This window comes from Ictidomys tridecemlineatus, chromosome 1 (genome assembly GCF_052094955.1).
Source record: "Ictidomys tridecemlineatus isolate mIctTri1 chromosome 1, mIctTri1.hap1, whole genome shotgun sequence".
Classification (NCBI taxonomy): domain Eukaryota; kingdom Metazoa; phylum Chordata; class Mammalia; order Rodentia; family Sciuridae; genus Ictidomys; species Ictidomys tridecemlineatus.
Window position 1 is genome coordinate 153,392,998 of NC_135477.1, and position 10,155 is coordinate 153,403,152.

At 39.0% G+C, this 10,155-nt stretch overlaps 1 protein-coding gene across 8 annotated transcripts; it reads right to left on the minus strand.

Moving 5' to 3' along the window:
* Window positions 1-367: 367 nt before the first annotated feature.
* On the minus strand, window positions 368-9,780 carry Hnrnph1 (heterogeneous nuclear ribonucleoprotein H1). Of its 8 annotated transcripts, none has more exons than XM_078049936.1 (14): window positions 9,640-9,779; window positions 9,037-9,165; window positions 7,407-7,562; window positions 7,059-7,202; window positions 5,407-5,545; window positions 4,287-4,465; window positions 4,128-4,199; window positions 3,939-4,072; window positions 3,658-3,793; window positions 3,254-3,313; window positions 3,102-3,161; window positions 2,235-2,327; window positions 1,731-1,780; window positions 368-1,137 (listed from the first exon to the last, which is right to left on the minus strand). In XM_078049936.1, exons 2-13 carry the CDS (start codon window positions 9,131-9,133, stop codon window positions 1,731-1,733), a joined length of 1,320 nt encoding a protein of 439 aa, XP_077906062.1. In that variant the 5' UTR covers window positions 9,134-9,165; window positions 9,640-9,779; the 3' UTR covers window positions 368-1,137. The 8 variants fall into 8 exon arrangements, with proteins under 8 accessions (XP_077906062.1, XP_005339403.1, XP_077906051.1 ...); XM_005339346.3 differs by having other exon boundaries at window positions 3,072-3,161; XM_078049925.1 differs by lacking the exon at window positions 1,731-1,780 and having other exon boundaries at window positions 9,640-9,780.
* Window positions 9,781-10,155: the final 375 nt, after the last annotated feature.

Genomic DNA, 10,155 nt, shown 5'->3' on the forward strand with positions numbered 1-10,155 from the left:
CAATCAGAGTGGGGAGGGCAGCTTCCAGCCACCCCCTTGCTTCTGGAATTTTTTGTAGCCATGCCTGAAGGCCTCCCAGACATGCAGGCCATGCAGTGAGCTCCCCTTTGTTTTATGCAAGTGCTTACAAGTTATAAGCAGCTCAGATCAGGTCCTGTGCAGCCAGGCCAAACCATACAGCTCTTCCATGGACCCCAAAGCCAAGTTTACCTGCAGTTGCACTGAAGGGAATTGAAGTCTGAAGACATCTAACAACAGCCTCAACTGCCGAGCCTCTCTGCCAGTCAGATACGAGGACCTACGCCCCAGGCAGGAATAGAGCACCAAGAAACAGTCCACATGACACTGAAGCACAGACAAGACAAAGTGCAGTTTTTAAAAGGAAGATTTATTTGACAAGTTTCACTTAGCGCAATACACCTAAAAGGAAATCACAATACAATGAAGATTTAAATCAAGGCCTCAGAATTTCATACAAACACCAAGACCGAAATCCTAAAGTATTGGTATTGCGTCTCAAATTTTCCCCATTAACTTAAAAAAAAAAAATGCTTAAAACTTACGTGCCTTACAGGTTATTAAATGAAACTAGAATTAACAAACATGCCAAAATGTTTCACTTTTAATTGTAGACACAGCTCCTATATTGAGTTTTACAAAAAGCATGTCTTTCAACATGCATCCAAACAGTGTTCAATGTAATATGGTATAAGAGCAACATTTAACATAATTCAACTGCTTTAACCTAAATACGCTTACTGCTTAAGTACATCCTACAATATAACTAACTTGAGAAAAGCTGAAAATTGTTTAACAGTTATAGGTTACTCATCTTTGCTGTTAACATCCTGGATGACTGCTGTGTTCAAAAATACTGAACCTTAAATCTTTCAAATAATCCTGATTCCCACATATAGAGTAAGCATAAGTCACAAGCTTGCATTGCAAAAACTGTTAAACTGAAGTTTTGTTTTTTCTTTAAAAAAAAAGTTGACCAAGAGTCAGTGATCAGGATCAATTACATTCCCCATCCACCACTCATACTGGACATGCTAGACATCCCTCCCATTCCGTTCACGCCCATAGATGCACGGCTTCCACTATTGTAGTAGCTGCTGTTCATTGCTCCTTGGCTACCTGCAAAGAGATCAATTTGACAAGTTAGAAGTAGTGTCAGACACTCAGTCAAATAAAATAATGCATTCCAAGAAAAAATTTAAAATGTATACGAGTACAAATGGCTGCTGTCCAAGTGGCGAGAAGCATGTTTGGGAAAGGGGAATCCCGACTCCAAACAAGTCTCAATTAACCCCTTTTCTCTGCAGTACCAACTTGCCAGACTCTTGTGCTACCATTTAAATGGATTCTTCAGGATCAACGTGGAAAATTAAGTTTAAAGGAAAACTAGTGTTTTTCAAAAATTGCAAAATTACTTCATGTTTTTAAAGCTAAGCAAGGCATTAAAAAAAAAAAATTTACCATAACAATCACATTGTGTTCTTCGAATGGCATGTATGAATAGGGAGCACAGGGGATGTCTCTTGCTTTTCCTATTCATAGTGGGCAGGAAGTGAGAGGACAAAGTTGGACTAAAGGCAACTCACTGTGCCCAAAATGGCAGCCTCCATGGAGTTAAGTCAGAGCCATTGACTGCTATAGAAATAGTGTTATTACAACATATCAGTATTTGCTATGGGAATTTAAATTATATTTTTTGAGAAAATATTTACCTATGCAATGTTTGATTGAAAATCACTGGAGTTTTCCTGTAAAACTTGGTCTGCAAAAGGATTTTGTAGGGTAAGACTATAATACCAAAATCACCATTCTTTAGACCAATTGAAAAAAAAATTAATAAAACCATCTCTATGTTAACTGACTAGTAAATAACGGTCCTAAACCCAACCACCATTCTACTATTTAAAAATCTCCCTCCATCAAAAATTGATTTAACCAAAAGACAGAAAAAGTGTACTATTCTAATGTTTTAATAAATGAAGGCATGGTTTCTGGCTCGACAGTATTTCAAAGTTGCAATCACTAATTTTTAATAAATTCATAGAACATTTCCCCCGCCCAATGATTGTTTCTGAAAATTAAGCTATTAAGAACAATTAGGATCAAAAGCATACATTTAATAACCCAATCTCACCAAAAAAAAAAACCTGCATAATTTCCCAACTAAAGAAACCTACCTAAAACTTTATTTTAGGTATATAAAAAAACATGCTTACCATATCCACTCATGCTGCTCTGGCCTCCATAGCCTCCTCCATAACCACCACTCAGCTGCTGGCTAGCTGGGCCACCATAACTGGACTGGTTTGCTGTTAAGTTAAGAGAACATTAGAGCTTTGTTCCTTATGTAATGTGGTACCTGGTGGTACCGAGCTTGTAATTCTATATCTATGATTTTCCAGTCTTCATCTTATATTACTAACCCTGTCTCCTTCTGTCTATTGTCTATTTACCAGATTAACTCTTCTATTCATCATTGACCTAGTCAAATATTTATGAAACAAATGGTTAACAGCAGCATACACATCAGCAGGACTAAATCCACGATTCCTTAAGCAGAGGCATTTTGTGAACATCTCATGAAACTGCTTGACTGGATTTAATGGGGTTTCCCCCTTAGCTTGTTACGTTTAAGTATGTCAATACACAGGTATCACTGAACACCTAATTATCCCCAGCTAATTATGCCCCCAAATTAATTATTTTAATCCTGTTTTTACTATTTTATTTTAGATGTAAGCTTCATACTCTAATAATTTAGCTGCATTCTACATTTCCCCCCAAAGTACTTAAATCTAATTTGAATTATCTATCCTGAGCAGTTGATTCAACTCAAAATTTACATAGTAATTAATACAGTAATTACAAAATTCATTTAAAGTAATAAACTGCTTTCTTTGCCTAACTTAAATTGTTATGCTAACTTAATTACACTAAACTTAAATATTATGCTACACTTATTAATTATGCTATACTTATTTATAGATTAACTTAACTTACAATAATCGACTTATACAGATATTTTGGTTTTTAAAAAAACTAACGATATTTACACAAGCCCATGCCTCCCATCATTTGGCTACCATAAGCACCACCGCTTGCTCCTGCTGTAGAATTCAAGAAGAGTTCTACATATCTGTGTTCTGAAATGAGAGAAAAGGTATACAAGGTTAGCTTAAAAAAAGGACACTAAAGTGATATTTACACAAACCCATGCCTCCTAGCATTTGGCTACCGTAAGCACCACCGCTTGCTCCTGCTGTAGAATTCAAGAAGAGTTCTACATATCTGTGTTCTGAAATGAGAGAAAAGAAAGTTTGAAAATGTTTGTTGGTGAAAGAAAACAAGATAAACACTAAGTTCTTTAACAAGTAGATCTGTGAACTTCAAACACTTTTGGTAAAAAAAAAAAAAAAAGTCTAGCTGCTTCTCTGATGTTTGTAGAAACTTGTCTTTAAACATTCATCTAAATTGTCAATTAAAAACAAACTTCAAGATATGTTCATAACAAATCTCCTTCAGTCATAACTAATTTTAAAACCCACAAATTTCCAACATATCCAAACCCACTATTCTATTTCTCTACCTTAAAACGTTCACAACCACCTAAGTGTCCCCAAGTGATTAATTCAGACTTACGCATATTTGCTTTGTCTTTTGACATAGCTGCCACAGCATCTTCATGAGTAGCAAACTCAACATCTGCTTCACCAGTTACTCTGCCATCAGGACCAATCTCAATGTGTACTCTCACAGGATTGAGTGGTGAAAAAAACTAAAACGACATTTCAAAGAAATCAAGTCAATTTGCTACTATTATGAAAAACTAACTTGTAAACCCAATTTTCATCGAGTAGAATAAGGACCAAGTTTTTACTGTCATACTAAATATCTGACTTGTGAATTCATCTTGTACTTACATTATAAATGTCATTCTCAGTAGCTCTGTAAGGTAATCCCCGCATGTGTACACAATGCCCTGTTGTGCTCTGGAAGGTAGAACCACCATCCCCATATCTGTGATCAGACATTCCTGAAAAACAGTAATTGAGGTCTAGATGGACAAGAGTGTAATACTCCTCAGCTGAGAAATTCAATTCTTACCTTACCTCTTCCAAATCTATCTGACCCAAATCCATAGCCATCATTATAGCCATTATAATCATCATAGCCTCCATAGCCTGAAAGACAAAAAGTACAATTAATCAAATGAAAATACCTAGACAAACAAGGAACAAACTGGTCCCACCTTGCACATCATCACATACCTCCACCATAAGCACCACGCCTCATCCTCTCAAAGCCAGCTCCTCTGCCAATGCTGTTATACCCTCTGCCAGCCCCAGGTCTGTCATAGGGACCTGGCCGCTGCATGGCCATAAGCTTTCTTGGCGGATCATAATGAGTTCTAACTTCAGCTCGACTGCTCTTAAATATTTCGATATACCTAAAGCAGTGTTCAAGAGGGAGGGGAATGGGGAGGGGAGAGAAAACATTAGTTCATTTCATACAGGTGTTTAGCTATACAAGAAAACAATCTAGTCATAGCCATGAAACTGACTAATATTTAAAGCCAGATTTCTTATATTTGCATAGGCAATGACCAGAAATTCACTCAATAATATTACTTTAAATGTAAAATTTACAGGGAAAAAACTCCTCTGAGGCAGAGCCCAACCTTAGGGGTAGAGAGGAGTACTATAAATAAATGATTTAGGAGGGAAATAATTCCACTCAACTTTCAACACATTTCAACTCAAATCCATTGGCAGTATGTATAGCAAGTGGGCTAAAAGGCCAGCCTCCACCAACAATCTAGCCCACACTACACATTTCCTCTCGCCAATATATACCCCAGCCTATGCTTTTAGTAGGAATCAGCATAGGTAAGCGCATGCTTCAATGAAAAATAGTCACAAGCAGAGAGAATAAAACCTTTTGTGACAATTTCTTGAAAGCTATGCTTATTAATACATATGCAGAATATTTATACAGCAAGAAAAAGTTTGTTGCATTTCAACTTTAAAAACAAGATCAGAAAGTATCACATTTTCTTATGGTAATATTAATTTACTAGGTGGGTGTTATTACAGCTAAAGCCAGGTTTGCATTAATTTTTAAAGCCATAGTCTCTCAACTCCATTGACTAGGGTTAATATGAGTCTCACAAAAATCACATAGCAGACCAAATTAACTAGGGCCAATTTTAAAACCTCAAATTTATTTAAAAGCAATATAGGGCGCTGACTAGCAAAAGTCTGAACATGGCAAAATATCAATTAACTGGGAATAGGAAATAGATCATTTCCTCCTGTTAAGCAGAGAGAATATGGATTTAATTGTTTACCATAAGAAAAGTGACATATCCAACCAACCATCCATCCCCACCTGTGCCCTATTCTTTCCTTGTGTTTCTTTAGAGCCTTTTCAGCTATTTCCTGTGAAGCAAACTGCACGAAGGCCTCCCCCGTACTCCTCCCCTGGAAGTCCACCGGCAATGTTATCCCATTTGGCACGATTTCCAACCCTTCAACCCAAGGACAAATAACCCCAGTAGGGGGGCAATATTAACATCACAAGCCCAGAAATGATTCTTCTTATAGCTTTAAATAAACCAGAATTTTAACTTTAGGTGAATGGTATGTTTTCAACAAGTATTCTTTTAAATATGCATTGCAATAATATGAAGTTCCACTATTACAAAGTATAACTCAATTCTTAACACACCCCATGGTACAGTATGAATGTATTAAAAAAAAAAAAACTGCTGCTCCACACAAGGTGCATTAAGAATTCAACAATTAAAAACACTCTTATCTATGCAATGTTGAAAAGTATACAAGAATTTAATATAATTTTCAAGCATTAAAATAACAGTTTTACTAAATTCAAGACACACCTTTTACCTCATTTTATATTTCAATGCTTTAAATTATTGGAACTTCAAAAAAATTTTTTTTACAAGTACACATTTAAACATTTCATAAAAATTGAAACATTACTTAAATCACATAATTGACAAACATACAATCTAAACTTTCAACAAACAACTATCTACACAGCACAATCATGCACTCTTATGCTCTAACAGTAGTATGATTCACTTCTGGAAATTCCGTCTATGAAAAATCCTTTCCGTGGATACATTCCCAAGCTTACAAAAAGGGCTTAAAGCACTTTCCTAGAAGATATGAAATTATGTTCATTTTTAACGTTGACAGATACATTCAATTCTCACCAATTTAGATAAAACAAAACAGACTTGATTTCAGAAATTCTGACATTAGGACTTGATACATATCTGAGTCAAAACTTTAACACATCCTACACTAAACCATGAAAGGATTTCTTGCTCTTAAATTCAATTTTATTATATCAAGAATATTAATAGTATTTAAAACATTATGAACTAATATTCTGCTAAACATGCAATCTTATCAGCTCTTCAGCATAAAAACATTCAAATACTTTAGGCCCAGAACAATTTCAAAGCTTTCTGTACTGTTTTTCAGGTAATGAAACTAAGCATTCAACCTGTACTCAACTACATTTGACTTTTCAGTTAACAGTTTATTACAGGCTAAACCAAGATGTTTCCATAATAATTTTTTTTAGAGAATCAGACCATTAGAATTATTTCTGGTCTCATGTACCAAATAAGTGTCTTGAAACAAAGACACTTAACTCATAAATTACAACAACCTCACTCATTCTAACGTTAAGGAATCTTACCTTTAACTTGAAGTACTTTGCTAAACAGCAATGTAAGGGAGGTGGTTAAGCTGTTGAGGACAATCCTCAAAGATCTACTCTGAACTACAATACTAAATATAAGCAAAATTAACATTTTGGTACTTCTAATTTCCACCTTTAAGATGGGCTTAAGTTATTTGAAGGTCTCTAGGAAGAAAACATTAATTCATCAGCATATACTCACAACCTATTTAAGTACCTAATCTAATCAATTTTAATTAATCATGTCTATTATTCATGTTGTGAGAAGCTAGCCAAACTCACTGCTCAGCAACAGGACTACATACCTGAGAAGAACTGAACAATTTCTTCCTTGCTACATCCAAAGGGGAGTCCTCTAAGCCGTACAAAGCCATCATTGGCCGTGTCAGGACTATTTGGACCAGTATGCTTCAACACCCAATCCATTTCAACGTTGTTTGACTTGAATACTGAAAGAGGTGCTTAGAATTAGTCAATTTTGGAAAATGATAGAACAAAGTTCAGATTTCCTGGGTCTTTAGATAAACTAAGAAGAGTTGCCATAAACTCCCTTAGATGACCATTTCCATGCGGTCAAATACCTAAAATTCAGAACAGGGTAAGAACTCTATGTGTTTAACATTTTACTGTTACTAGGGCAACATAAATCAAACCTTCAACATATCTGTGTCCCATAGTTTCTCTGTCTTTTTTCAGGGCCAATTTGACTTCATCTTCTGATTCAAGTTCAACAAAAGCCTCGCCACTCGGTCTGCCTTCTCTGGTGTAGATGAAACGAATACCTTGAGCCCCATTTTGAATTTTGCAGTCTGGAAAGAAAACAACGGTTAATACAGAATTTACAACCTAAACTACCTGTGGGTGATACAGATGGAAGTGCCCATTTATGTCACCACTAAAAAGTAAGTTATACTTGTGAAGCCTAAATGAAGATATTACCAACTCCCAGCATGTCTCTCCTCGGTATTTAAGCATTCATCATCTCATAATCCATGAAACTCATTCCCTAAATACATCTTAATTCAAGAAAACCTAATATTCAAAGCAGGTTCGCAATCAAACTCATCTCTAATGCTTGGTACTCAAGTCTCATTAGTCTTAGAACTTCTAACAAGATCACATCTGGACCTTGGGACTTTACAGCATTTTCTGAACACATTAGATTGAGTTTTGGTCCAACCAATTTGACAGTTTTACAGCTGACAGTTTACAGTTTCTCAATCAAATCCAATGCAGGCCCAATACTCACCTGAAAGGGGATCATGTTACCAAGCTAAAATGCTCCAAGTTGCACAGCTGAAACCAAACCCAGTCTTGCCCCCTGCAAAAGTGGCTTCCAGTATACTTGATTCTTGTTTTACAGGTCGTTTTCTGTTACCGTAGCTAAATTCAGATAGTAAGTCAATACTACAAGTATCTTTTCCAAAACTTGAAAACTTCTTCCAAATATAACTCAAGTCTACTCTTACTAATACCAGGAACAAGAAGATTCCAGGAGAAATTATTCAGAAAACTACACAACTAAGAAAACATCCCTGGGCTTCACAATCCTCAACTGTAAAGTGAGTTAAATAAAAAAGCAGACGTGGACTGGGGTGTAGCTCAGTGGCAGAGCGATTGCCTAGCATGTGTCATGCACTGGACTGGGATCCTTAGCAACACATAAAAAATTAAACAAAGGCATGCTGTCAATCTACAACTACAAAAAAAATGTTTTTAAGTAGTAGACGAGCAGGAACTCTTCATTTACCAAATCTCAATTAGGAAAACTAAAATTAGAAAGTGACCATTTTAACTTTTCCCAACAAAAATATCCCTTTCCAAACACCACCAAAATCAGAAAACAGTTATACTTTAAATTACTATAATTTGCCCAGCTATTATTAGTCTATTTTCAAGATTGAGGGGGAAAATCCCACTTATCCAAATCGACATTTTAGAAAGAACATCCACAAGAGATGAGTTGTTTTAAGATCGAAAAAAAAAGAAAGAAAAACTCCAGTGGGCAGCACCCCCATTCGGGGGAGGGGGGGCGAAGAGAACGGGTGGAGCTTTCACAATTTCCATTGCGTAACAGCGGCCCGCTGGGCGCGAGGAGCACAGAGGGAACCGCTACCGCCCGCGCCCCGCCAGGGGGCGCCACCCGCAAGGCCCACTCGCCCCACCCCGCCCGGGACCAGCCCAGCCCAGCCCAGCTCAGCCCAGCCCCAGCCGCAGACCTGCCCGCTCGCCAGCCCGCCCGACAGTGGGGCTGACAACTCCCGCCTCCTTTTTCAAACTCACCGGAAAAAAAACGTTGCACTTCATCGGCCGAGCAAGACCAGGGCAAGCCCCGGACCTTAACCACGAATCCTTCTCCACCTTCGGTGCCCAACATCATCGTCTCTTGGAGGATCCTGGCGTCGAAATAGACTGTAAGGCGGGTTATGAGGATAAAACCTAAGAATGTTAACTAAATGACCCTCCACCGTCGGAGCGCCGCACGGAACCAGAGAAGCGACAGGAGCTCCACCCGTGCAGATACCTTAACCCACTCCAATACCCCACACCATTGGCTAAGGATCCGAACCCCAAAGCCGTTTGGGGCACAAAGTGCCCAAACTCCAAGCCGAAGGGACCCCGGCCTAGAGCCAGCGTGGAGGCAAGGAAATGGCGGCGGCCGCTTCCGCTCCGCCTCCTCCGACATCTCACACAATAGAGTCGTCGCGGCCTGCAGGCCTCGGCGGCGCTGCCAAGGCTCAGCGAAATTTCCGCAGCACTTAGCGGCAATTCGCAGCTTGCCAAAGGCCCCCAGGCTCTACCAGAGCCTTAGGAGTCAAGCAATCTCCGCAAAAAGAGCATACTTGGGTGTCGCTGGGCGGCAAACAAGGATCCGCGGAGACTCACCTACACACACGACTTCGGCGTGGCTAAGAAGAAATGGCCAGCGGGCGCCTGCGCAACCTAAATAAGGCCCTTTGAATAAGTTCTGCGCACGCGCAACCAGCTCCCTGCACCGCCCCTTGCATCACACAGCAACTAGGCGCATGCGTAATATATACAGTGGGCCCACCTTCGGCAGTCAGACGATTTTGCGCATGCGTTTTTGGCTCAGCCTCCGGCTTCGTAAAGGTGCCGGGCTTTTTATGCGCCTGCGTCTTCCCACAAATATTGAATTTGGAGCCTCAGCGGTTTATAACTTAGTTTCCTGCGCATGCGTTTTTCTTCGAACCGTTCTCTAGTCTTACCCGCCAGAGTGGGGGAGGGGAATGGCGGCAATCAGTTTTCTATGGGGACTGTATGGTAGTCCCAAGCGCGAGATAGCTGTCCTCCTATTCCCCATGGTTTTATCCGCGCTCCTGGCCAACCTGAAAAGACAGGCGCGGACTTCCTTTTCCCCGCGCTACCTGTCCCCTTTTCTTC

Coding starts and splice junctions, on each gene's coding strand:
- Hnrnph1 (XM_013364782.4), bottom strand. CDS start 9,133: ATGATGTTGGGCACCGAAGGTGGAGAAGGATTCGTGGTTAAGGTCCGG. Junction 7,203..7,406: donor GGGACACAGATATGTTGAAG/GTTTGATTTATG, acceptor CACCTCTTTCAG/TATTCAAGTCAAACAACGTT. Junction 5,546..7,058: donor AATTGTTCAGTTCTTCTCAG/GTATGTAGTCCT, acceptor CTTGGGTTGAAG/GGTTGGAAATCGTGCCAAAT.